Raw genomic sequence first — 25,711 nt, 5'->3', positions numbered from 1 at the left:
GTTGGCGGCGCTTTTCGGCCCCCTCCACCATGCCATTCTTGCGTCTACTTGCCGTCAGTCTATTAGACTACGGTATTACCTACTCTTTGGTATTCACGAAGCCGTGTGCTGCCACAGGCACAGGCGACCAACCAACTATTATTATCCACCCCCGCCTGGCTCGATTCGCGCTATTCAAGACAAGGTGGTTCCTCGACCGAATGACCAGGCCTGGCACGGCGCATCGGTCTTGTTCGGGCCCCATATCCACAGCTGCTGATCTCGTGAGGGCCACAGCTCTCGACGATGAAAATCCAGGGTCCTCGACGGGTCTCGTTGGTCCTTTTTTTTTTCGCGGCAGCGGCAAAAGAGAAAAATAACAACCAAGTCAAGAGAGGGGAAACATCCTTCGTGTTAATGCTCATCCAAACTCTGCATCAACAGCCTCCCCAACAGATGTGCAGAGCGGCGCTGCGGAGATGGCTCCTCCTGGCTGCTGCAGCGTTGCGAGATCGCCTGGGCTTTGACATCATCATCGCGTCTCTGGCTACTCATCTCTCCGTGTCTCTGCCTGCTTCTGTCTCTGCCTCTGCAGCTCCCCGACCCAACACGTCAAATCTCGACAGGGGGCCGGGAAAGCAGCATTTACGCTTGATTAGACTCCCGACAGAAGGGCGAATTAGGAGACTCAGGCTTCAACGGCCAACGGGGCCAACAGGCTACACGATGCCCCCAATAAACTTGTGGGCTTCTCTCTGCCTCCGAGGCTCATCAAAATGGCTTTCACGCGTCTCATCCGCTGTCCAGGCGTCCAGGCCATCCATTGCTCGGCCGCCCCGAGCGACAGACCGTCTTTTTCACCTCCATTCATTCATGGACTTGGATGTACAATTACTCAGTCATCTGCTTCGAGTCGGCCGCTAGAGCTGCTAGTTAGACGATGGTCCGAAGATCGCCTAGGTGCCGTTGGCCACTCGACTATCATGTATCACCTGTCGGTGTCCTACAGTAGGCTGCTCCAACTTGTCTCTCTCCAAGTACCGGCCCGACATGACATTGCAGATGGCTGGGCATGTCGTACAGCATGCTGCAGGTAACTAGGAGACCAGGAGACCCAGCAAGTCAAGGGAAAAAATCTCATTGTCGCTTGCTTTAGCGAGAGGCTCGGCCCATAATTAGAGAATAGCCCAGCACTAACCAGACTAATTACTACCAACCTGATGCGGAGTGCCGAAGGCCATATCTGGTCTGTACACATGAAGACGGCGGGCGGGACAATGCCAAGTATGATGTGGTCGCGCATACACGCACATAATCATTATGCAGCTACGCCCGCATTCTATTAGGATTCCTTCTTGGTGCGGCAGTCGTGCATCAAGCGGTCTCGCAGCGTTATCGCGACTTCTAATAACGGTATTCCGCGGAACGACAGAGGCCCTCGGCTCGGCAGTTCACCAGGCAATTTACAATGGCCATGTGGGTTGGGTCCAGAGGGCCACGAACAGAGATGTGCCAAGAGCGGAGCCGAGTTTTCTGCGTACTTTACTGTAAGTGATAAAACGCCGATGAGCGAAATATCAAAGCACTAGCATACAGACTACCGCTCGACAATCTACCTAGTAGTTACTAGATCTCCGAAAGGGATTGCTCTATGTGGCAAGGCCCGTTGCTGGAGCCAGATGGCGCCGGAAAGCAAGAGGCTCAGCTCAGCACCCTATTATTAGGATCTCCCGCCAGTACCGCTATAAGAGCCGTGGCGGCGGAACTTTCCTGTGGTTTCGTTCCTTGGTAATCGCTGTTGGGCTCGTGGACTACCTGAGTCGCGAAGCTTTTGAAATATCGCCAGGCGACCCGGGTTCACGGGTCCACTGGTCTGCTGCCGGTGGCATAGGGACACGGCCAAATGGCATAGGGCTTCAGAGTTCCACGTCTCTTCCCTGCTGCTAAGAAGCGAAAAATGATGGTATTTGTGGATGCTAGTGTAAGAGCTAATAGCTGCTGCTTGAAAGACCCTTTTCAGTAATCGAGGGTTGACGCCTTATCCGTGCTTACTATGCTTTGCTTCGGCCAAACAAAATACACTAATTGAGATGCAAAGCAACGCCAAAGATTGAGGCGAGAAGAGTTAAACAGCGACGGATAGACGTGATGTGCGTTGATTGCCCAGCATCTATGCCCTAAAGCATGTTACATCCGGCTAGCATCTCGCACAGCCTTCATTGGGCAAGGAATCAACGAACGTATCATTTCCGGAGCTTACCGGACAAAAGCATCCAGAATATCAAAAGTGATAACTTTGGTATACTGCTCCACTGTTAATCCATTCTCAACGAGTAAAGAAGGATACCCACTGTGAGGAGACCTAGTCCCACCAAATGCCGACGCCAACGATTCATTGACGTTTCTTCTCATCCAATGAGAGGCTCAGAGTTTATTGCCACTTTGCTAATGGGGAATTCTTCTAGAACAATTCGCCGTCGTGCCTAGGCAGCGGCTGTAACTCTAACCGAGAGTAAATCTCGTGAGCCTTATGTCATGTGTCTCTTGGTATTGTTAGGTCCAAACCAACTAGTATTTCTCAGTGGAAGTGGCCATTGTAGCTAAAGCAGCGATACGAGAGACAGTAGCAAGGACTATACGCAGCAGCTTAATTAGCAATAGCGTATAGAGTACAGTAGTAAAACGAGGAGTCATGAGCAAAGAGTATATATGTAAGAGTTTAGACATAAAAAAGGTGAAGTGAGGGTCGTTGGATTTACTCAAGGGAAAAGTTACCCAACACCCCGATTTCATTATCCAGCACCCTAGCTATAGCTTGACAACATGAAGGCTGTTAGTCTATATATTAAAATATGCAACTGCTGGATACAGGTAGCATCAGTAGCATCAGTAGATGTAGTAGATGTAGCAGATGTAGCAGATGTAGCAGATGTAGCAGATGTAGCAGATGTAGCAGATGTAGTAGATGTAGTAGATGTATCATCTAATGTGGTTACCTAACTAGTAGCCTTGGAGATTATAGGGATTTAAGAACTTTGGCTATATTAGTACTGAAGTACTTGGCATTGTCGCTCATGGTCATATATGCGTCTCGCATATCCACGGCACCTATGACTGCATCATCTTTAAAGTCTGTGAATCGTCTCTCGGAATGTAATTTCGACCGCATGGCGTCGTAAGAGTGTGGGCATGCGACATTGAGTTCGTAGGTGATAACTTTTCCCACGGGAAAGTTAAAATAGGCCCGTAAATCTTTCACAATAGTTTTGACGTCTTGCTTCGGCGGTGGATACCTGTGGGTTCTGCATGCTGTTGCGAACAGCATGTCAAATGTGTCATCGTCAGGGAAGATGAACTCTTCTAGATCTAGCCTTAATCGCTTAGATTGACGGGCGCCTGCTGTGTTCGTCATGATAATGAGTTTAAAGGCTTCGCAGTAGAGAGGTAAACTGGCAGCTTCAGTTGTATTGTCGGTGTCATCTTCATTCATACACATGGGTGTATCGCCTTCCGAGACAAGAGGCAGGGCTTGCTGGCCATGCTTCATCTTGTACTTGATGAAATTGGAAAGGATATGATTTCCTTGGACAGGACCTCGAAATGGCATACCGATAACCTTGTTGTGTGCAGGGTTCCAGTAGCCCTTGAAAGTTTCCTCCTTCGGGATTGGTGGTGCTTTTTTGGTGAATATTTTTCGATTAGTGAGTCTCCTATATCTTGTGTGCAGTAGAAGAGTTACTGAGCGATGCAAATCTTCAAGGGAGAAACGCCCACAAACAGTATAGTCGCCATTTTGACCATATATACTCGGTGATGGATATCGATGTTGATATGCGCTTGTGTCAGGAGAATACTTCACTTTTATGAAGTCTGTCGGGGCAAAGAGTAGAATTTGAACCGCGTGCGACAATATGAAGCCAATAACGTGAACTCCGTCCTCGATTTCTGGCAAGTCTCTTTTTGCAATCCATGATTTCGTTATTGGCAGAAACGTCGGATGCTGACAGTCTTGAACCACATTATCTACCAACTCCCGTAGTTCTGACTGTGTTGCGTAGGCCCGTAGAACTAGGCTAGGATTCACTGGACTTGAGGATGCCCGAATGGTTGTCGCTAATTTCCAGGACCTCGGACCAAGTTTCCGCAGCCATGGTATCGGATAGAGTAGGCGTCTTTTCGCGCAATCGATCATTCTAACGTCGATTTGCCTGGTCCAAGACGATCTCTTTACAGGCTCTCATGGTGAATTTCTTGTGAGCCACAACCAATGCTAGACGAGTGATACATCTACTACATCTACTACATCTGCTACATCTGCTACATCTGCTACATCTGCTACATCTACTGCATCTACTACATCTGCTACATCTACTACATCTGCTACATCTACTACATCTACTATATTAACGCTGGTAGATATCTATCGTCGCTTGCTGACTTGGCTTCATTTGTGAGTACGGGTATTGTTCATTCTATCCTAACTGTAACTGAACATTTTTCTGAGGTAATTTTGCTGTCAAGAAATGCCAATGCAAAATATTGCGATGTTATTCTCTCTATTACACATGGCAGCTATTGATGTTCATGTCTGCAACTCCAGCGAGTATAGAAGAGTATCAAACGCTCTCTAGAAAGGGGCTACGTATGGGCCATCGATCGTATATAGCGACAAAGTCATCTCTGCCAATTTCACGCTGCTCCTTAGCGACATTGCTGCATTGTATAGCACTGTCTTCAAAATCCCGAAGCGTTTTGTGGTATGTGGGCTGGTCTATCTGAATGGCTTCCCTGGCCGGCTGAGACTCCTCGTGACGATACTCCCGTACATCGGTCTTGGTGTCTATTACCACGTGTCGATCGGTCAAAGTCACGACTCGAGGTGTGCCCTGCGCAGCCGTAGAGGGAGATAGAGCGAGGTATAAGCCTATCGTGCCACATCTGGTGTCCGTATCTCTCATCGATATTTTGGTGCCGATGCAGTCGGACAAGTCTACACGAGCCGCATGGGTTAGCATGCCGGAAGCTGCAATCGGCTTGTCGTGTTGCTGGCAGCGGCGGATGTGATCTTGGAGGCAGAGTTGCCGCATAGGCTCACTACGCTTTCGCGTATTTCACAATCGATATTTCTGATTCCATGTTCTTCCAGGATTTTCTTACGTCTCAGTGTAATAGGGTGTGCCTTACTCCAAGTCAGCGAGTCTGGCTTAACAGAAATTAGGAGAGTCGTATTGAATTTTCCATTCAAGCCAACACGCAGGATATCGATCGCCGTCCAGCTTGTGGCGGCGCTGACAGCCTCCAAGATCTGGATCCTGAGAGAAGAGTCTGCGTCATTCCAAAGCTGGTGCAGCAGCGGGTTCCAGTCGGCAGGCCAAAGCCATTTTCGATACTAATCTACCGTGCCTATATACGTAGAGGAGCCAGGTATCTGGGGACGCTCCTAGCCATGTTTGCTTGACCGAGCAACGAGACTTGGGCAGCTAGGGAGCCCAATATAGTAGAGTTCGCTCTCCTCGCCGCCGGGGGAGGGGGGGATGCTGCTTCCATGGTTTTATCGGCTGATTCTGAATGGGCAATGTGCTGAAACGGGCGAGAGCCGGGCTGAGGAGGTCGAGAGCCGCGAGTCTTCTAAAAACGCGAATGTAGCTCACCGATGTCTGATTCGCTCCGAGTGTGTAGACTTTGTCTTCGCGGTGATGTGGTGGAAAGCGTCGGGGGAGAAGCGTTTGCGAGCATCTTGCTGTATGTATAGTGGCTTCTGGTACTCTAGCTGATGAGTCAGGACATGATAAAGTTTTCTCTTGTACTAGAGCCGATGAGTATTCACTGAGGCTATCGAGAACTTACGTGGAAGACAGAACTCAAAAGGCGGCGGACAAGTCGACAAGGCTAAAGAGCTGCTGTAATTCACGTCTCGCTTGTTGATGGGGATAAACAAGGACGTCAGGTTTGGTATCATCGCGAGGCGAGTTCGTTGGCGAATGCCGGGCCATGGCAACGTGATTTTCGGCGTTTGTACTCATCACGGTTGCGCTCTGCCAAGAGTGTAGAAGTTTGAAGGGAAAGAGGCTCGCCTTCGTCCGAACCACATGAGCGCGTTACATCCAATTCCATCTGAGCCCAATGCCTTTGGTATTCGAGAACGGTCTCCTTTTTTTCTTTGCTTTTCCTCTCGTGATCTCAACATGATCCCTCACAGTCCTGATCTTCGCCATGAATCTTACAGTATTATCTTCTATAATCTCGCCGCTGATTTTGTCCTTTTGTCTACCGCAACTCTTTCCTCTTCTTTCGCGGCGACTCTCGTTTCCTTTTCCGCTTTCTTTCCTGTCGCGATTCTTGCTTATTGCGCTTCTCATCTTTCTTTTCATTATCGGTTTGGTCTTGCTGTTCGCTGCTAGGCTCATCTTCTTGTGTTGATTGCATATCAGACTCTAGGCCAAATATTGTCGAACGCTCGTAGCTTAAGTGACCTCTTCCAAATAGTGTAGGCTCTTGACTATCAATGGCATTATTTACAACTGCCTCGTCGACGTAATTCTCGCATTCCTCTTCGCTACCAGGCCCATCTTCTTGTTCACCATCAGCCTGGTCTTCTTGTTCGCTTCCAGTCTCACTTTCTTCTTCTGAACGATTGGAAGCTCAGGACGCAGATCTGACACAGATAATCACGGAGGCTCAAAACGCCTTGATTGCATCTCGACAGGCGGTGATCAGAGGAAACGCAATCATGAATGATCTGGTCATCCGCTTGGAACGCCATGAAGAAGAGAGACTGTACAACAAACACGAACAGGAACAAGAACAGTGGATGGAGTGAGCAATTGGGACACCGTGAACCAAACCAACTGGGACGACTCCTTACTTCTAATACAGAACATGGTCATTCGGGACGAATGACATTTCTGGAGAGGGGGAGTTGTTGGGATAGGATGGGATGGTACAGGATGGTACAGGCTAACACAGTGTGTGTTACAGTGAGTCAGACTCCAGGTCAGATGTGGTTAAAAGTTTGCTGCTTAATGTATCTCTTTTATCCATCACTGCCTCATTAACGTGAGCCTCGTCATCTTGTTCACTACCAGTCTGGTCCTCTTGCTCACTGGCAGTCCCGCCATTACAAAATTATTGCCTTCCTCGGGGAATAGACGCCGCTTTCACTAGATTGGTGAAATATTTGGTAAGTTGCTCATTTCTATCATTTGATAATCCGTTTTCCAGCTTTTCCAACAATTTCTCCCAATCTTCCACTGTGTTGGCCATCGATTTTATGGTGAAAATCATGTTTTTAACTATCTCTGTTTCCAGACTTGCTATATCGTCGTCATGTTTCTCAAGGCTGATTTTAAACAGAGTCTGCTTTGCCACATATGAGATGGCATGGCCGAGCTGAACAGTATCGGGTGCGTAATAATCTAGGGCAATGCCATCAATGTCAAATAGGATTGCCCATGCATATATGTTGAAAGAATGACCCCAATAACTCTTGAGCATCTCAAATATGACAATGTCCCGAAGGCAACCTGAGAGACTGGCTGGAAGGTCCTCCTCTGCGGAAAGTTGCTTCGCCCAATTTGTGAGCATGCTTTTTTCCCGGTGGTCGTGGAAAGAATTTTTGACTTTTATGCTGTGTCATACAACTTGCTTATTTTGCTCATGCCTATAAAGCCGGGTTTGCACTTGGTATAATGTCTTGACATGGTGACGAAAATTGACACTCAGCCCCTTTTGAGCAGCAGTGATGTAAGTTCACGCCAGTGGCCGTAATATTCATATTTGCCAGAAATATCACGGCATTACTGTCAGGGTTGTTGAAACTAGACAACTATGAAGCTTTGCTTGTTAAGGTGTCTTCGTGACGAATCGTGTGGACTGCAAATCCGGCAAGAGTTGTAGCATAAAGTCTCCTGTTCAAGAGATGATTAGCGACCAGACAGTGAATAAACAACTCCACCCCATGCTGAATGTCTTACTGTTGGATCCATGGCGAATCCCAATATTTCACTGCTTGGTCTTTAGGAAGTTAATGAAATTGATTAATTCCTGTTGTGTGCGCGCGTGTGTGACTATGAAGCGGAGGAAGCCTCAAGCAAACGGGTGTGCTTGATGCATAAGGGTGGAACCACGTGACCACTCAACAATTTCGATTCGGTCTTCCTATTCAAAAAACACATCGAATGCGTACCTGCAGAACCCTGGTGGTTACGGGGCTTGATCGCCAAAGTCAATGAATTTAGTGGCTAGGAGTCACTCAAGTCGGAATAACTTGTTTGTGGTTGCACTTGGCAGGGAAAACTCCAGACGTCCATCCGCATCACGCTCTCGAAGGTAGAGGACTTGAAGCCTTTCCAACATCTAACAATTCCACATGGCAAAACAAATGTCTAGAGAAGACTAATTCCCAAATCTCAGTCCAGATCCCTTTAACTGAATTCCAACTCGCCTTCACTTGTTCCCAAACCTTACTCTCCCATTCCACCACAAACTCAAAGATTTTTACCACTTGAGCTAGAATCTCTCCCCAAAATCCAGTGAACAAATCGCCAAGAGCCTCCCAAAAATCAGCGACGCTCTGTTGCTCGTCTTCAGGCAAGCCTTCAATTAAAGCCAAAACTCTCCCAGTGCTTGCGTCAATATTGGCGATGGACTCTGCTTTCATTTTTCGCCCTGGGCTCTAACTCGCTCTATAGCAGTGGGTTTGTCTGTACTGCCAGGCTCCAGGTCGTCGGTGACGGATTGATACTCATCAGTGGTCCCCTGATGATAGTCGCCTTGATCCCCCACGACAGTTCTGAGTTCAGGAAACTCATTGGCGAACTTTTTAAGCTCATCATTGGTGTACTTGGGGGATTTTCGCTCTGTCGATTTACCTGATGTAGGTCTATCTGAGTACCTACCTAGGTACTACTAGGTAGTAGGTGATATCTACGTTTTAGTACGTACCCTATTACGTGTGAATAAGACCAGTTGAGCAGTAGCAGATTGATGCAGTTGGCTGACTTAACGAATTATCGTATGCCTATACTACTTATAGCTATTAGAGTTTACTTCCAATGCAAGGGAGATATTATAATCTGTACTTGTACGTACATAGTAATATGTGTTGGCAAATAAAGCTACCTAGGAGATGACTGTATTTGTAGATTATCTGGAAATTGAGTTTCATAGAATTTGGGCAATTGGATTTGGATAAAGATGAAAATTTAGATATGAATCCCTTATAAAGCAAGAGTTCTTTCGATACTGGAATCCTTCATATGTTTGTGGTTGTTGGGGGACTCTTGCCTTAATATCCCCAGGGAGGAAGGGGAGATAGGATCATCTTATATATATATATAGCTAGACTAGATTCTGCATTATAAGAATAGATAAGCCTTTTTAACCCTTACACTATGCATATATGTTCTATAACCTTCTAGGCACTATGTAAGGGGATTGCTTTATCCACGATATGGTAGCGTGACGGCGAGATCGAACGGATGAAGGAAAACCTCAACAGTATGGCGACAAACGTGAACATTGTTTTCCCAAATTGGGGAATTGATATTGGGAAAGTGGTCACCCTCCACGAGCATCAAGATCGAGGAACACATCGGGGCTGAAATCGGGAAGCCGGTATTGGAAAAATGATTGACCTCCACGAGCATTGATCAACCAAAATCAAGGAACACATCAGGGATCTAATCACTTAGAAATAAGACAGAAGGACATGATGGGTCTGATAAAAAAGACTAAGGTTAAGATATAACCGCTGGGATCAAATAGCAGAAACAGGGAATGATAAGGACCATTAGTTCTTTTAGCCGGGGGGGATGTTAAGGGACCCTTGCCCTAACATCCCTAGGGAGGAAGGAGATATAGGACCACCTTATATACTATATATAACTAGACTAGATCCTGCATTATAAGAAGAGATAAGCCTTTTTACCCCTTACACTATATATATATATATTCCATAATATTCTAGGCACTATATAAAGGGATTGTTTCATCCATGATAATAGTGCTGATTATTCGCATGCTGTCAATATTAATATTTTAAAAAAGAAGATACTAATACATACATATTGTTACTAAAACCAAGAAGATTTCCTGAATTGAGACATCAACGAAAAGCTACCACACATCGCTTTTTAGCAATGCTGATGGGACTTGTACTTGATTCGATCACGGAAGTGGATATGCAATACAAGTTGAACCACCGATACACTGTTTGAATGGCTTCTGCCAGACATATGGCGTCCATGCAGTAAGCTAAACAAGTGTGGCGTGTGTAAACGTGCCATTGGTAGTTAAATTTGTGCATTTTCCTACCATCAGAACAATGTTGCCATTAGGAGGCTATATGCATGCAGTATTTTGCTTTACCGGCTGCAGAAGTGATACCCTATTCGCTCACTATCATGCAAGATAGTAACTACTAGTACTACATGTACCCAATCTTACCTAGGGCGTCATGAAGTATTATTATCCAGAAGAGAAACAAAATCGAGCGGCTTGTATTCATCGTCAAAAAAGCTTCCCCAGCGGCAAGCTCCCGGCATTATGAGAATCGGGTAGAGTGAGGAACAACAGATGTGGGCAAAGAGTATGGGTGAAGAATCCATCTTAGAGACCGTCAGCGTCGCCAGGACCTGGAAGGCAATTAATATCCTACGTGTTGTGCAGTATTTTGACTGTTGCTATTCCATAGCGTATCCACGCTCAACGAACCTTGGCAAGATGCCCACCACTAAAGGCAGACTCGCGACAGGCCCTCGCCTCTAAAAGGCTTACGGAGGCGGGAAAAGCTTTTGGCACCCTCGAACATGAGGAGCGCAAGGGCGAATCGGTAGGTGTTCCCCATATGTATCTTTCAGGGCTTCTGTCTGCGCTGGATCTATTCTCATTCGGCATGCGCAGGCTCTCAACAACCTTGCCGAAGTTGTAGAACAGCAGCAGAATCCACAGTATCCAGCCTGCTACAAGGGGAAAAAAAAAGTCACCAGAAAACGGGGTGGCGCACGAAGGTAGTATATTTACCAGAGATTGGGAAATTTCAGCACAAGACAAACCTCCTACAATCTTGATAGCTGGTGTTGAACATCTTTGTCGATAAGATGGCAGGGAGAATAAATTTCAACAAGCCGGCCAGGCATAGGCTTCGTATGCTCCTCGAGGCCCTCGACCTTAGTAGCTGCTCTTTGGAACCATCTCATCTATCCGAGTCGTCATTGTCTCGATCGATTTTTTAAATACCAATACTAGCATGAGCGGATTTTCTCGCAAGGAGAACTGCCAAGTTGGCCTTGCTATTCTTGACACCAAAGACCTTCCCCAAACTTCCCCTAGCAAGCTCATTTCGACCTACAAGTTTGCCACAGGATCTCCCGCATTTCTCTCAAAAGTTTCAAACAAGTTTCTTTTTAGCGAATCAGTCAATATTTCTCAACTAGATATTTCAAGCAATATCGAGTCTCTTATTCACAAGGATCGCGATATTTTATTTGTGGGCCATGGGTCCCCCAGCGACCTCCAAGTGTTGCGTGCTCTCAATTTCCCGTTCCCCGAGCGCCTTTCAGGGATTACAAACACCTTCAACATTGCTAATGAAGTATTGGAGTTTTGGGCAGACTCTCTTGGAGATCTTCTTATACTGCTAGGATCCTTACAATGGCCTTCATTGTGCGGGGCATTTAACCTTCAGAGCTTTACTCCTTTTAGCAGCTCGAGGATTTAACCGACATCAACAACAATCAATCAGAAGTAAACATGATAAGATGATAAATATTTTACAACGAATTGCGACCCATCCGATTCCTTACCGGCTAGACCCAGAGATTGAAGCAAGGCAAAAAAAAAAAAAAGAGAAAAGAGGTTGGAGAGGCGTCGAAAGCATCAGTCAAAGTCTTGGCCGAAACCTCTGGATCTCTTCAATAGAAGCAATAGAAGCAATAGAAGCAATAGAAGCAATAGAAGCAATAGAAGCAATTTCATAGGCCACTCGTCCAGAAGTCTGCTACTATAGATAGAGTAGAAGCAGCAAGCGCAGCTAGAGACTGATACATAAAATACTAGTTCATAAACGCGAGAGGTGTGCTTCCTAGGACTGGTTAGGTACTGATGGAACACTAATCTGAGCTAGAAACAAATGGTATAAGGTTGATTAGACGTGACTTCTGCAGGTGCGTGCTGGAAGAGAAACAATACATCCCAATTGGATGGGTATACCCGTTCCTAGAAGCACGAAACCGCGTTCAGCCACTCGCGCCCTGCTGGGCTGATGGCCTCCCTGATTGCTCTGAGCGCGTTGGCAGCCCAGTTTTTGAGAAACCAGATATTCTCTAGCCACTTGAAGATGACGGCAAAATCCCCAAGAATGACAAGTGCTGCAGCATGTCGTTCCCGAATCAGAGTCACAAAGCCCGAGGGCACAAGCGCTATCCACTTCACCAAATAGGAAAATTCAGCGTCCTCAAGAGGCTTCACTGAAAACACATCACGATGAACTTTCTCCAACAAATCAATCGCCTCTGTACAGAGCTTGTATACTTCATGATCGTTGGGGGCGATGAGATCCTTCAGACATTCGTCCCGCAGCATCTGATAACGCGACGGGACGTGTGCAGGCAATGAAGCCCTTTGGCTGCTGCTCAAAGGGCTGTGTCCTGTCAAGAGGATGACATACGGACTGTTCATTAGGCGGCGGCGGAGATGAGCCGGCCGCACAATGGCATGGATACCCCTTATGACTGTGACCACTGCCATTATATCGTCGATCGATGTCTGCATCTCCGTGTGCCGCTCCTCGTCCCGTAAGGCATTATCCGACACAGCAGCCAAAGACAATATTGAAACCAAATAGGACATTGCAAATATACGCCCGACAGAATCTGTGCTGATGGTCTGAATGGCCTGTCGATACTCGGGAATGGCCTGGTTCTGGTGCTGTCGGCAACATCGCTCGTACCTGAATCGATGCGAAGGTCTCCTTCCGGCGACATGTAAGGCCGACACAGCGAGCATGCCATGGATGAGAAACGGACAGGCAATTGCCTCCTCAGGCACAATCGACTGCCACAGCCGCGCCATCTCGGCTCGCTGAGACAATGTTCCAGCTGTGGAATACGTGAAGTGGCTCATTAAATACAGGTCTTCGCCCCAGGTCGCAGCACATGATGTTTGCTGATGGCGGGGTCCATGCGACAAGTGAGACAGGAAGAACATGGGATCTGATTCAAGTGACGAGGATGAGCGAAGCTTGCGGAAAATTACACGTCAGCCTTATCCGTAAACTGATTACCGCAAATCAGGCTCAGGCCTGCTTCACTACTAACCGAAATACTCACTGGCGTTATAGAATTGACAGCGCTCCTCCTGAGAAGGCTGCATTCTTCTTTACGCCGACTACAGTGCTGGCACGGTGCGCGTTCGTTGCACTTCAAAAGGTTAGTTAGACATGGGCTGAATGTATAAATCCCAATAGGGGCGGTCACTGCCAGCATATTTCCAAGCATGAGAGCATGAGGGTGTACCTTGACGCGACGCTGCTTACAGCGGGAGCAGCCATGGCGAGATTTAATGTGACCTTGACGAGAGGGCATGTTTATTTTAGCGTAAAGGGGATAGCACCAACTTCGCGTGGTTTCACGAAGGAGGTTTGCCGGATTGACGACAGAAGACGTTGAAAAAGCTGGGTTTAAGTTGGGACGATGCTTAGATATTGGCTCGCGATCTATAACTATATACGATAGGTCAACCAATAAGCTGCAAGAAATACCGATTGGACATCGTAAACCATTCCTGATACGGACTAACTTCCGAACGATCTTCGGATTCAAGTGTCGGTGTCGGGTTGGTGCTGATCCTCTTTCGAGCAAAGCTCACAACTTACCAAAGTAGAGGTTGCGGACATGTCTCTAGAGTATAAGAGGCGCGAATGGCCGCGTGTGCGGCCACTGTTTCCAGAAATACTGGCAAAGCGACTGTTGAATTCATTGGACCTTGTTTGACGCGTGTCCTTGTTCTTGCAACAGCCATCGTTCAAGACGAGGAAGCACCGACAAGTCAGGCTAAAGGCATCATGACTGACGCCACGACCCATAAACGATACCGGTATGAGCCGTCCCTGGCAGCCGCAGTCATCTTCGTTGTCCTTTTTTGCGCAACATCCGGCTTTCACCTCTACCAGATGACCAAAACACGGTCGTGGCTCTTTATAGCATTCTGTTCTGGTGGGCTCTGTATGCTCTCTCTCTCCTCTCTTCCCTCCCTATAAGCATGTCAAGAAGTCTGGAGCTGTTGCTGATGCCCGGTTCTCATATAGTTGAGCTTATTGGATACATTTGTCGCGCAATCGGTGCGACGCAAACGGAGGAACCGGATTACGCTCTTGGTCCATTCATCATCCAAAGCGTGCTTCTACTCGTCGCACCCGCCCTTCTCGCCGCCTCGATCTACATGGAGCTGGGGCATATAGTGGAACTTGTTCAAGGTGACCCTTACATCTTGATCAAGCGCCGCTGGCTCACACGCACATTTGTTACGGGGGATATCATCTCGTTCCTCATGCAGGCTGCAGGCGGTGGCATCCTAGGCAGCGCGAAAACAAGTAGCCAGAGGGACCTCGGTACCACCCTCGTTGTGGTTGGTTTGTTTGTTCAAATCGTTTTCTTCGGTTGCTTCATTTTCGTTGCCCTGCTATTTCACTGGCGAATCCAGCGGGCACCGACACAAAAGGTTTTGTCTGACCGACCGCCGTACAATCGTCACCTCTTCGCACTTTACGGTGTGAGCAGTCTCATCTTCGTGCGGTCTATAGTCCGGGTTGTGGAGTTTATCGAGGGGTTTGACGGCTACATATCTACACACGAGGCATTTATCTATGTCTTCGACGCTGTTCCGATGTTGGCGGCCATGCTCATCATGAATTGGATCCACCCAAGCGAGATAGAAGCTCTTCTAAGGGGAGGTAGCGTAGCCAAGGGTATTCGGCTGATTGAGCACTACGAAATAACTGATAATTCTACATAAGCGGTCTGGAATCATGGTGCGTTTACGTAGCAAGGAGAAAGAAAATACGAGCATCAGACACCGAGCATCATATTGCACATCTTTCAAATCCAAATGCTCATTGACGTCCCGCAGGACTGCTAGGTTACAAGTGCCCCATGCATTAAATACTAAACATTCGGCTTCATGAACAAGCCACGGACTTTGATAGAAGATGGTGTTAAGCATGGGAGGGAGGAGAATAACAAGACTACATCGCTGGTGAGCTGAGAGGAACCAACTGCACTTGCTTCTCATGAAGAACACCAAAGATATGTAGGCTAATACGTAGGATATCTAATATACACAGAATGCCACGACGGATCATTCAGTGCCCATTATCAATGCAGTATTGGATGTCCTTGCTAAAGTAATCGAGATATAGTGGGAAGATGACGATAGATAGAGGTATAGACATAATATTGAAAATTTGCCTTGAGGATAAAGAACATGAAGATGGGTTTCTTTGCGTGTGGCCTATGTGTTGTGGAGGTCTTGATTCACACGCTGTATTTATCGCCCAGTCAGATAATCTCTCCAAACATTTGGGTCTAGATCATTATTTATCCCCCAGAGACTCGGAGACACTCTCATCATCAGAAAACTCAACCAGCCCGCCTTTATCTTTACTGTGACTAGGCGACTCTTCAAGGAGGTCATCTACATCGTTTATAGTCATATGTGTTTGGTGGCTTCATCGAAAATACCTGTCATTTCTTCACCTGTTGTTGGCCATAATCGACGGCGCCCTTTTCTACCTCATGACCTCGGTTTTTTTTTTTTTTTTTTTTTGGTATGCATTTATGCCAAGATAGAAGAAAATGAAAAAGGCAACAATAAAAGAAAAGAGCTGACAGAGAGCTCAAGATGCGTCATTGTAAACAAGCAGCAGTAGCTTGGGATAATATGAGGGTGTCAGCGCCAGAACCGAGCGGGTCCTGGCGAGAACCTTGATGGCCTCTTATTACGGAGAGCACTGACATTAGAAATCCCGCCACCACAGCTTTCAGTTTTCAACTTCATTTCTTCTCCACCTAAAAATGCTCGCTCAACACAATCTGTCTATTCCTTTGTGAATCTCGTCCTACCACGATAATCGAGTTACAACGCGCCAACAGCGAATGACGCACGCATTTGCTACATCTGGCAGCATGTCAAAGTTTCCGACAGCCGCGTATGATAATCCACCATCCCTGCGCGCATTTATCGAGACAGTGAAGGCGGGCGAGAGGCTGCAATAGCTACTCTCTCAATCTGTTCCATTTTGCCATCTTGAAGATACGGCTTGCGGCTCTTTTCACATCCCACATATCATGCTCTTGAACCGGTAATGCCGGCGGCTTAGGAGGCGTGAATTGACGTACAGCACCTCATTCTGCCACATTGACTTCCACACAGCATGTGACAGCTCGAGCCGTCATCTGGGCGTCTCCGCGTCGGCGCTCCAGTACCTGAGCCCAGAGATACCGACGTGCTCAAAGACTCTGGCTCGCTACCGTCTGGCCGGACCTCTGGCTGCAGTGTTGCCGAGTGGATGCCATACGCGTGAAGGCATTCCATGATTACCTTGGCCTTGTCTGCGAAACTTTTGACGGTTCTACCATCGACGACGACATGGGCAGTCGCAATAGACTTGCGCTGGTCCAGTCGCCAGATATGAAGTTCATGAACAGACTCGATACCAGGAATCTGTCACAGTGTTCATCATCAGCTTTCATCTTCACTGCAACAGAAGCTGAGACAGGTGTTTGCACTTACCATTTCGATATCGTGCTTGATATCATCGGGAACTATTTCGCTGGGAGCGGTTTGCAGCAGGATGCGGCCGCTGTTCCTCGTCAATGGCCAAGCGGTCAAAAAAATCATGACAGAGATGAAAAGGCCAATTGCAGGATCGGCATAGTATCGCGCTTCTCCACGGGCTTTCCATATGATAAGAGCTGATGCTATGACTCCAATGTTATTGATGGCATCACCAACTACGTGGATGAAGACGCCAAACATGCCCAAGTCTCTACCAGGGCGAGATGGTGCGACCGACACATGCCTGTGCTCATAGTGGCCACTAGAAGTCTTTTGGTCTTGTCAGGATGGAGCATTCACCGATCGACAAGGAAGAATTCTCACCGATACTGATCGCGCCTCTGGTTCAGGCGCTGTTTCATTGTTCGTCTTGGTGGCAGCGTCCTCCTCGCGGAGCGTTTCTTGCCTATGGCCGCCATTACTATCGTGTTCGTGCTCGTGTTCGTGCGCGTGCTCATGGTCGTGATCGTGGCCGTGATCGTGATCGTGTTCTAAAAGGCCACATGTCAGCTTCCTACACAGTCATGAAGATGATTTGGGGCTGAGCTTACCGTGAAGAAAGGACAAAACCAGCAGGTTTAGACCCAAACCAATGCTTCCGATAATCAAAACGATCTTGGGTTGATCGACGACTGCCGGTTGGATAGATGTCAGTTCGATTCAACTGTTCTGCCATCTGAATGCTGCCTCTCACCTGTCACATTGACAAACCGTTCAATAGCTTGAACGAGGATGCTGACGCCGAGCGCCAAAAGGAAAACGCCGTTGAAAAATGCGCCCAAAAGGGTTGCACGAGCCCATCCAAAGGTTAATTCTCGTGGTGGCGGAGTTGGATGCTCAGATATCTTTGGCAGACGCATCAGCTATTGTGCTCTTTCGAGCAATCGGGGAGGGGGAACGGACTATGACGGCGACTAAAGCAACTACAAATCCAATCAAGTCGCTCAGCTACAAACAAATCAGCAATGACCTCAGCTCAGAAGTCAACTTGTCGTACATAATGGAACGCATCGGCGATCAGCGCAAGAGAGTGTGTATAAAACCCGGCTGTGCATCGAGGTCAGAATTGTTGGTTATCTGGAAGCATGGCGAAAAAAAACGCACCAATGAGCTCAGCCACGAAGAAGGAAAACGAAATAGCAATCGTCGCGATTAAACGCTGCTTACGACTCAGTCGAATCGCCATGCTGTGGCAGGAAAAGGGGCGTTATCTGTTTCTTCTATGCGAGTGAGAATGTTGATGGGAATATTGTGTTCTTCGACTATTGAAACCAGTATTGGCCACGGCGAGCTTTGTCGAAGAAAGGGGATAAGAAAATTTCCAGTCGGCCACGACACTTCAAATAGGGATTCCAATGGCAGGCAAACGCACGGTTCCGTTTAGGAGCTCTATGTTTAGGGCGGGGCTATTTAATACCACCTTGCTCACACGGCTGGATAGGATGCGGGTAGCTTCAACATCAAAGCGGCCCGGATCGCTTCCTGCAAAGTAGCGTTTGACAATTCAATGTGTCAAATGCCATACTGGGAATCACGGCGGACACTCTGGGTTACTTTCGGGGCACTTCCGGGGCACTTCCGGGCCGTCCATCACAAACAAACAAATATACGATCGAGAATAGCAACAACCTACCTTCGATCAATGCGGAACCTTGCACAGAATGAGTGCTCTAACGCGTAGAGAACCGAGAACCCGGATTCTCATTCTCGTATAAAGATACAGGGCCAAGCTGACAGTGGGTGTCTGCGTCTGCCAAACAGTCAAACTGACGACGGTGCATGCTAGTGATCCGAGACTTTGCATCTCCATAAGTCTTTCTGACTTGCATTTGAGAAGGATCTCGTCCTAACATTTACTAAACCCATTGTCTGACCAGACCGAAAACGCTGTACTGCCAGGAGGGGTGGATAACTAGGGGCTTCGAAGCTAGCATTATGGCGACGCGTAGATGGAGTTCTCAGCTGGATATCGGCCACCGCAGCTCCGAATCAACTCGGCCATCGGTGATCCGAGGACAGTAGTACACAATCTTGATGTTCTAAGTGATGTGTCGTAGTACCTATGCCTCGTACGCCTTCGCCAAGCTACAAAAATGAAAGAAATTTCTACCAGGAAAGCTATTACCCATTTAAATCTTTTAGCTGTTTGTTTTCTCGGCATCTCCCGTTGGACAAAGCCATAGCATGGCAGCGATACGGCTTGCTTGCCGGGAATTAAGGCCATCCGTACGTAGCGAGACGAGGAGAAGCAAACGCAGTAATGCAAACTCCGAGCCGCGCAAATCTGGTGTCCACGGCTTCAAAATGCCACTGAAGCTATCAATAGATGTTACAGCGACCAAATGTTTCATACAAATGAGACGGAGGTTCTGTAGACTTTGCCATTCGAGCCCGAGTCAGCCCATCTGGCCAAACACTGTGCCATGCCATGAGACACGGCGAGTTCAAACTGATCTTCAGCCCCCACAAAAGCTTTTGCCCCACTTAGACAGCATGCGGTACCTACATTTGGATGGACGAAATGAGCAGGCGGTGAAATGCCTCTGGCCGCTACAGCTCCATTTCTGCCGCCTGCTCAACTACCGCTATCTGCCATCTCCAACTGTCGCGCGACTGCATCCACGGCAGAGCTGATAAGCATCGTCTCGGCAGCTGCTCGCGAGCAATGCTCCCATAAGCCAATTCCTCTATGATTGCCGCATCGTGATTGCGTCCGAGCCGACTCCATGTCCCGATATGCCGGCGCAGCACCATCGGCTCCGCGGAGGGGGCCGCATTGGTCCCATCACCTGCGACAGTCGAGCACAAACTCGGATCGCGCATCCGAGGTGTCAGTGTCGGCGGCCTCGCCAGGCAGCATGTCCACGCACTCGACGCTGAAGGATGCCAAGGATGAGAAGCCGCGCAAGGCTGAGCACTACTGCGCCGTCACCGTCAACGAGGGATATTCGCGAGACGAGGTGCTGCTGAACCTGGACCTGATTGGCGGCGATATTAAGCCGGGCACCCTGATGTCCATTGCTGTCGTCAAGTCGGACTTGTCAAAGTCGTCGGCTGGATTTGGAAGCTTCAAGAAGCTGGCGCATGACGATAATAGCAGTCTGCGATACCAGAATGCCGGTCCTTGCGATCCGAACAGCCTGGGCTATCAGTACATCTTTGTCGCAAAGGACATGCCCAAGGAGGTCAAGGCCCGGCAGCCTGAGGCGGAAGTATATGTCGTGAAGCACATTGCAGACACTTTTGGAATGAAGAAGGGATCCATTGTTCTGCTGACACCGGTACGCTCACGGCCTTTTGTGACGTAGAACATGGTTGTGAATGACTTTGTGTGGCTGACCTGCATTCTCTCATAGGTTGACGACGATCACCCCGTTACCGAAGCTACGCACGTTGAAATGATCTTCAAAGACCAGTATCTCTCACGAGCGGATATGTGGCGGGTGGCCGTCGGAGAGCTTGCGCAGAGGACGGTGTACAAGGGACAGTCGCTTCTCTTCATGGGCACCATAAAGGCCCAGGTCACCACAATCTTTGCCAATGGGAACAGCGTCCATTCTGGCTTCTTTGGACGGGAGACGCGGCCAATCTTTCGCAGCGAATCGGCCAGATACGTGCTCTTCATCCAAATGTCCAAGGAAATGTGGGACTTTGACGCTGATAGTTCCGGCGAAATCATGTTCAATAAAGTTGTCAACGGATTTTTGCCAGCCCTGTTTAAGAGGTGGGTTAAGCTGAAAGTAAAACATCTGGTTAGCATTGTGCTATTTGCGCGTGTCGAATATGACACGGGCCTGTCGAACGAGCTGGACGCGAGCGGGCTCCAATCGGATTACTATACGGGAATTCAGCCCTATGGGAATCGCCGGCCTTATAAAGACTTCTATCGAGTCGTAGTGAGCGAGATGGCCAGCGGAGAATGGACGAAAATCCTGTTCCAGTTAAAGAAGGAACTCAACTACTTTCGAAGAGACATCACTTTGCATCACCAAACAGCAAATCCATCAGACGGCTCCAAGGATACTGCGCCTGGGGACGAACCTGTCCGCCGAATAAAGGCCGAATCTTCCTTTTCCATCCACGGCAATATCTTGGAGGCCATCAATCTTGCATGCGCCCAGTTCTCTCACGATTATATTGACCGAGACTTGACTAGGACAGGCATCTCCGTCGCCGTCATTAGTCCGGGGGCCGGTATCTTCGAAGTGGATTATGAGACACTACGAAGAACTACAGAGGCCCTTGTGGGGAATGGCATTGGAATTGACCTGATTTGCATGGCTCAAATGCCCCTTCACTCCGTTCCACTATTCAGATATCGGAATCCGCGGTTCTCGTACGCGGACGATTTATCTCAGGATCGCCATCATTCGCTGTCCAGATCCTTTCATAGCCGTGAGAGCACGCCAAATCAGCAGACCCCCATTGTTGGAAGCTTCCAGTCCGGTGGCGGTTCATTCTCGCCTTCCAAAAGCAGAGATATGATACGCCGCGTTGAACATCTTGATCCTCAAAGTAGACGTGACGAATGGTGCTATGTCCTGCCTCAGTGGCTGCATGTTTCGTTCTGGACTGGTATATCGAACGAGGCACTGTCATATGCGGGCGTTGCTTTGTCCGTGTCTAATAGAGTGGAGCAAAACGACGATGACGATTTCAGAATAAGATGTCGGATGTACGACCTCCAAATGAGGAGTGCCCTTGATACGAATGAGATCGAAATCACGTCTCTGCATTCGGATATCAATTATCCCAGTAACATCTTTGAGAATAGTAGCCTCTTGAAGAGACGTCAAGAGGCCATCGACGACCTCTGGTATAACCCACCGATCCGCCTTACAGATCATATAAACGAAAACATCCATGGCTTTCAAAGGTTCGCCACTGACAGGCTTAGTCGACCTTCAGACAGACCGTGGTGGAAGCAGCTACAAGATTTTGATGATTCTAGAGCCATCTTGACTCACCATAGGCGTCACCACCATCATGGCTCAGAAGCAGGTCTCAGGTCTGATGAAATTCGGAGGCACCACATGGAGGACTTGAATGTCCTGGGCACATCGCTTCCGGAAAAGAAACTGTACAGTAGCTTTCCATCTGCCAGGAAGCTCTCGATGAATCAGGCCGAGATAGAAAAGCCGAATATTTTCCCCAAGAGGACGTTCCCAGATCCGCTATCTGCAAACGCCCTGCCATCTCCTCCGCCTCCTCCTCAGCCGCAGTCGTTTACCTCAGCTCCTTATCAGTCGGCCACTCTTACCAAAGTCCCCTCAGCTCCAAAAGTGCCTAAATTCATGAAACAAATCAGTCTTGGGCAACGAGGCTTTGGCATAGCAGCTCCAAAGATTGTAGCGGCTGAGGTGAAAACAGAAAATGTCAACGCAGCAGTTACCAAAACAAACGTACCATTGACTCCTCGATCACGCTCAGATATGAGGCCGTCTACGCCTCAGACTATTAGAAGCCAGTCGCCATTTTCAATCACTAAGCTCAGAGCAGAAGCCACTGATCCCATCATGGAGAGGATGTCGTCAACGCCAAGCATCCCCATCTTGAAAAAGAACGGATCTAACCGCCACGATATAGGCACACACAATCTTAAAACAGGAACTTCTGCTCATCCTTCGGCATCGCGCATTCGCAGTGATAGCTTTGGGGAGGATGATCACGAAATGTATCAGAGCATGTTTCGACCAGAGGACCAGAAAATGATTTTGAATAAGCTTCGAGCTGGCGTTGGCGTTGGAGTTGGCGTCGCACCAGAACCCCCCGCAACGATTTCGCCTACATCAGCAGTCAGCCCCTGGCTGGTTTTGCTGAATCCGTCTCATCCAGAGAAGAATCAGATCAAGGACGCAAATCTATATACCCGTTGGCAGCACATATTTCCCCGCATATCTGATATGAAGATACAGAAATGGAAGGCTCTGTGTTGCCCCGCCGCGGTCCCATTGACGACGGAGTACTTTCCTACTAGGTCGCAGTTCGATACCGAGTATCAAAGACATCCGTATAGTGTGGATCAAAATGCGGATGATGAATTGAGCGAGGAGCCAAAAACAAGACAGGAATTTATCAGTGAGCTGATCAGCTTGCGGTTTTCACAAGGATTCCAGGTGGTGGTCGGATCAGCTGTTGCTCAGGCGTTTGGGCAGAAGATGATTAAACTTGGTGACATCTTCTCACGCAATCAGGTCCTCGAAGACGGCACAAGTATATTCATGTCAGTTGGCAACGTCATTCACCAACTCTCGTGCGTAAACGGGACAGAGGTTGAAGTCAACATCTACGTCAGGAAGCCCACGGCAGACATGTCGGGATTGCCGGAAGGATACTCTCCGATATATAAACCAGCCATTCGTACGCTATTTGATACGGACTATGAGGCTCGACGTATAGAGCTTTTAGCGATTCCTAGACCTGATCGCAATTGGAACATGATTGATTCGTACGCTGCGGGCCACCACGACGAGATGATGGAGAGCCTGCGGTTCTGGAGAGCTCGATTCGTCCTCATCCCGCTGGCTGCCCATAATCCTTCGGTGCCTAGGACGCAAACCGGCTTGTACCCCGAGGAAATCAGAATAGAGGGCATCAAACGCTTGGCGCATCTGTGGCAGAAGAATCGCTACATACCGCCCTCTGAACGCAGATTCCAAACTGCTAGAGGGCGTAGGCAGCTAGATCGCAGCCCCTTGGATATTGTCTACAAGACAGAAGACCCCTCTGTTGTCATTGCAGCCGAGCTGGAAACATTACCCCTAATTGAGGGCCTCGAGGGTGGTATGAGTAAGAAACATCAACTCGTGTCGAGGAAAGATCGGTTCGAAAAGTCAAACTTGAATTTTGCTGTCTTGGCCGAAGCGATGCAGCAGCCTGTGGAGCAGGGCGGTGTCCCCCTACGGAATCGTCGCTGGCATCTGCGGCTTCATTATCATTCTTTCCTCGGCTCTGATATGACTTCGTGGCTTCTAGAGAACTTTGATGATCTTGAGACTCGTGAAGACGCAGAGGATTTGGGCAACGCGCTGATGGTGCCGGAGGAGCCCAAAGGTAAAGACAAAGACAAGGAAACGCCAGAAAAGGAAAGGGAAAAAGAAAAGTCTAAAGGCCTTTTTGTGCACGTCGAAAGACGACATCGGTTCCGAGATGGCAACTACTTTTACCAGTTTGCTCCTGAATTTGCGAAGCAGCAGCCTGGCTGGTTTGGCAGCAAGAAGAAAGAAACCCCCCTTGCCCACTACCCCTATGACAGAGTCGTCAATTGGGTCGGGTAGAAGCCGGTCGGTGCACGATGACTACTCTCCGGCGTCTCTGACCAGCACCCCTACGATGGCAGCACAACATACAGCCAAGAGCCGTCCCAAGGTAATTCTTAGCAAGGTCATCAAATACGATGTTGATCCTAGGAAGAGATCATACCGTCCTGAACGAATTGACCTGCACTACGACCGTCTTCATAACCCAGACAACTGCTACCACGTTAGGATCGACTGGATGAACGCAACCGCGAAGCTCGTAGAAGACGCCGTCGACGTCTGGGAGCGCGAGGCCAGCCAGTACGGACTACGTCTCGTGGAAGTCCCCATTGGCGAGGCCAGCGCAATCACAGAAATCAACCCCCTGCGAAGACCGTATCCCATCAAGCTTGCCGTGCAGCCGCCTGAACAAAAGCCCGAGACGTTTTACGACCCCAACTCTTTGGGGCCGCAGACGGTGCCTACAAAGTACTTTTACCAAAAATCGATTCTGCGGCACTTTGATTTCGTGCTCGACATGGAGGCGGCTTGCAATTATCCCGGCAATGTTGACATTATATACTCTTGGGGACGGCCAGACTACAAGTACACGCAGTATATCCATCGCTCGGGAGTACTGCTGGCTCAAGTAACGGATGACGGCCATTTCATCGTGTTGGCAAACCGCCTGTATGGCAGGCGAGCCGTCAAAGAGCGAGAATCCGCCGCAAGAAACTTCACCCCAATCGACCAGCCCCATCCCCACATGGAAAGGGGCACCGGGCGAGCACCATCGTTTGACTCCTTCAGCCTCTCGGAATCCATCATGGCAGGGTCTTCGATGCACATGGGCGGCGCTCCAACACCGTTACAACACCATGCCGACAGGCACCATCACCACGCTCCGCACCTCCACCACCATCACCCGTATCACCACCACCACACTCCATACCATCACCACTCCTCGCCCTCCCTCAAGCCCGTCAACTCCTCCGCCTCGCTCAGCACAATCCCGTCCCAACACCCGCCGCTGCCGTCCCAAGTCCCAGCCAACCCCACCGCGCACCTCTACGAGCCCGAAGCCATCAAGGAGGAGCTCGAGGCCTTTTGCTCCGACGCTACCGCCCTCGAGGCGTTCTACAAGGAGACGCTGGAGAGGGGCCAGATCATCCAGGGCACGCCGGCAACGGCGGCGGCGGCAAATCCGCCTGGCCTGGAGGCTGTGCCGGAGACGAGCATCCCCTCGCTAGGCTTACCGCCGGGCGTACTGGCGTCGCTGGATAGCGGGGCGGCGATGAGGATTGGGAGTCCGATGATGTTTTTGAGGAGGGGCAGTGTGCAGTTTGATGGGCTGGGGTTGGGAGGATCGAAGAAGTGAGAGAGAGAAAAATGAACAAGGTTAAGGGACGATAGGGAGGTTCAAATTTGGTTTTAATTAAAAAGTGATTTGTTTAGTTGACTATGGGTTAGGTTGCTACCTACGAGGTAGTTGTAATGTAATATCATGTCGTATATAGGTAGTCAGGTAGGTAGGTAATTTTATCCAGAGGATATGGAGTTCTTCGGCCAAGGATTTGCAAATTGCAAGTATATAGGACATTGAATAATAATGGATTGTATTCATAAGGAGAACTCGCCAGGTATTTCCACACAGTAGTTAT

General features: G+C 48.7%; 9 protein-coding genes across 9 annotated transcripts; 5 read left to right on the top strand and 4 right to left on the bottom strand.

Annotated features, from left to right (window-relative positions):
* Positions 1–2,995: 2,995 nt before the first annotated feature.
* TrAtP1_001503 (uncharacterized protein) lies at positions 2,996–4,130 on the bottom strand (the record flags this gene model as incomplete). The annotated part of the gene is made up of 2 exons (XM_066111019.1): positions 2,996–3,654; positions 4,064–4,130. 2 exons carry the CDS (start codon positions 4,128–4,130, stop codon positions 2,996–2,998), a joined length of 726 nt encoding a protein of 241 aa, XP_065967092.1.
* Positions 4,131–5,903: 1,773 nt separating this feature from the next.
* TrAtP1_001502 (uncharacterized protein) lies at positions 5,904–6,799 on the top strand (the record flags this gene model as incomplete). The annotated part of the gene is made up of 2 exons (XM_066111018.1): positions 5,904–5,990; positions 6,626–6,799. 2 exons carry the CDS (start codon positions 5,904–5,906, stop codon positions 6,797–6,799), a joined length of 261 nt encoding a protein of 86 aa, XP_065967091.1.
* A 206-nt stretch (positions 6,800–7,005) lies between these two features.
* TrAtP1_001501 (uncharacterized protein) lies at positions 7,006–8,046 on the bottom strand. The gene is made up of 2 exons (XM_066111017.1): positions 7,953–8,046; positions 7,006–7,886 (listed from the first exon to the last, which is right to left on the bottom strand). The coding sequence occupies exon 2, from the start codon at positions 7,561–7,563 to the stop codon at positions 7,105–7,107; it is 459 nt and encodes a 152-aa protein (XP_065967090.1). The 5' UTR covers positions 7,564–7,886; positions 7,953–8,046; the 3' UTR covers positions 7,006–7,104.
* Positions 8,047–11,227: 3,181 nt separating this feature from the next.
* TrAtP1_001500 (uncharacterized protein) lies at positions 11,228–11,698 on the top strand (the record flags this gene model as incomplete). Its single annotated transcript, XM_014086015.2, has 1 exon — positions 11,228–11,698. One exon carries the CDS (start codon positions 11,228–11,230, stop codon positions 11,696–11,698), a length of 471 nt encoding a protein of 156 aa, XP_013941490.2.
* Positions 11,699–11,928: 230 nt separating this feature from the next.
* TrAtP1_001499 (uncharacterized protein) lies at positions 11,929–13,679 on the bottom strand. The gene is made up of 3 exons (XM_066111016.1): positions 13,494–13,679; positions 13,308–13,397; positions 11,929–13,218 (listed from the first exon to the last, which is right to left on the bottom strand). Exons 1-3 carry the CDS (start codon positions 13,560–13,562, stop codon positions 12,196–12,198), a joined length of 1,182 nt encoding a protein of 393 aa, XP_065967089.1. The 5' UTR covers positions 13,563–13,679; the 3' UTR covers positions 11,929–12,195.
* Positions 13,680–13,846: 167 nt separating this feature from the next.
* Positions 13,847–14,991, top strand: TrAtP1_001498 (uncharacterized protein; the record flags this gene model as incomplete). The annotated part of the gene is made up of 2 exons (XM_014085188.2): positions 13,847–14,201; positions 14,285–14,991. Exons 1-2 carry the CDS (start codon positions 13,898–13,900, stop codon positions 14,989–14,991), a joined length of 1,011 nt encoding a protein of 336 aa, XP_013940663.2. The 5' UTR covers positions 13,847–13,897.
* Positions 14,992–15,568: 577 nt separating this feature from the next.
* On the bottom strand, positions 15,569–17,231 carry TrAtP1_001497 (uncharacterized protein; the record flags this gene model as incomplete). The annotated part of the gene is made up of 4 exons (XM_066111015.1): positions 15,569–15,669; positions 16,461–16,698; positions 16,768–17,074; positions 17,137–17,231. The coding sequence occupies 4 exons, from the start codon at positions 17,229–17,231 to the stop codon at positions 15,569–15,571; spliced, it is 741 nt and encodes a 246-aa protein (XP_065967088.1).
* A 353-nt stretch (positions 17,232–17,584) lies between these two features.
* TrAtP1_001496 (uncharacterized protein) lies at positions 17,585–17,968 on the top strand (the record flags this gene model as incomplete). The annotated part of the gene is made up of 1 exon (XM_066111014.1): positions 17,585–17,968. One exon carries the CDS (start codon positions 17,585–17,587, stop codon positions 17,966–17,968), a length of 384 nt encoding a protein of 127 aa, XP_065967087.1.
* Positions 17,969–19,332: 1,364 nt separating this feature from the next.
* Positions 19,333–25,674, top strand: TrAtP1_001495 (uncharacterized protein). The gene is made up of 2 exons (XM_014086018.2): positions 19,333–20,093; positions 20,169–25,674. The coding sequence occupies exons 1-2, from the start codon at positions 19,539–19,541 to the stop codon at positions 24,087–24,089; spliced, it is 4,476 nt and encodes a 1,491-aa protein (XP_013941493.2). The 5' UTR covers positions 19,333–19,538; the 3' UTR covers positions 24,090–25,674.
* Positions 25,675–25,711: the final 37 nt, after the last annotated feature.

Source organism: Trichoderma atroviride, chromosome 1 (assembly GCF_020647795.1).
Source record: "Trichoderma atroviride chromosome 1, complete sequence".
Lineage (NCBI taxonomy): Eukaryota > Fungi > Ascomycota > Sordariomycetes > Hypocreales > Hypocreaceae > Trichoderma > Trichoderma atroviride.
The sequence above is the reverse complement of the archived record's forward strand: the minus strand, read 5'-3'. Positions and strand labels throughout refer to the sequence as shown.

Bases quoted from the DNA above. Each gene is read 5' to 3' on its own strand.
- TrAtP1_001495 (XM_014086018.2), top strand. From the start codon at position 19,539: ATGTCCCGATATGCCGGCGCAGCACCATCGGCTCCGCGGAGGGGGCCG. The intron at 20,094-20,168 runs GTACGCTCACGG...ATTCTCTCATAG, and splicing joins CCATTGTTCTGCTGACACCG to GTTGACGACGATCACCCCGT.
- TrAtP1_001501 (XM_066111017.1), bottom strand. From the start codon at position 7,563: ATGCTCACAAATTGGGCGAAGCAACTTTCCGCAGAGGAGGACCTTCCA.
- TrAtP1_001499 (XM_066111016.1), bottom strand. From the start codon at position 13,562: ATGCCCTCTCGTCAAGGTCACATTAAATCTCGCCATGGCTGCTCCCGC. The intron at 13,398-13,493 runs GTACACCCTCAT...AACCTTTTGAAG, and splicing joins GTAAGCAGCGTCGCGTCAAG to TGCAACGAACGCGCACCGTG. The intron at 13,219-13,307 runs GTGAGTATTTCG...ATTTTCCGCAAG, and splicing joins CTGTCAATTCTATAACGCCA to CTTCGCTCATCCTCGTCACT.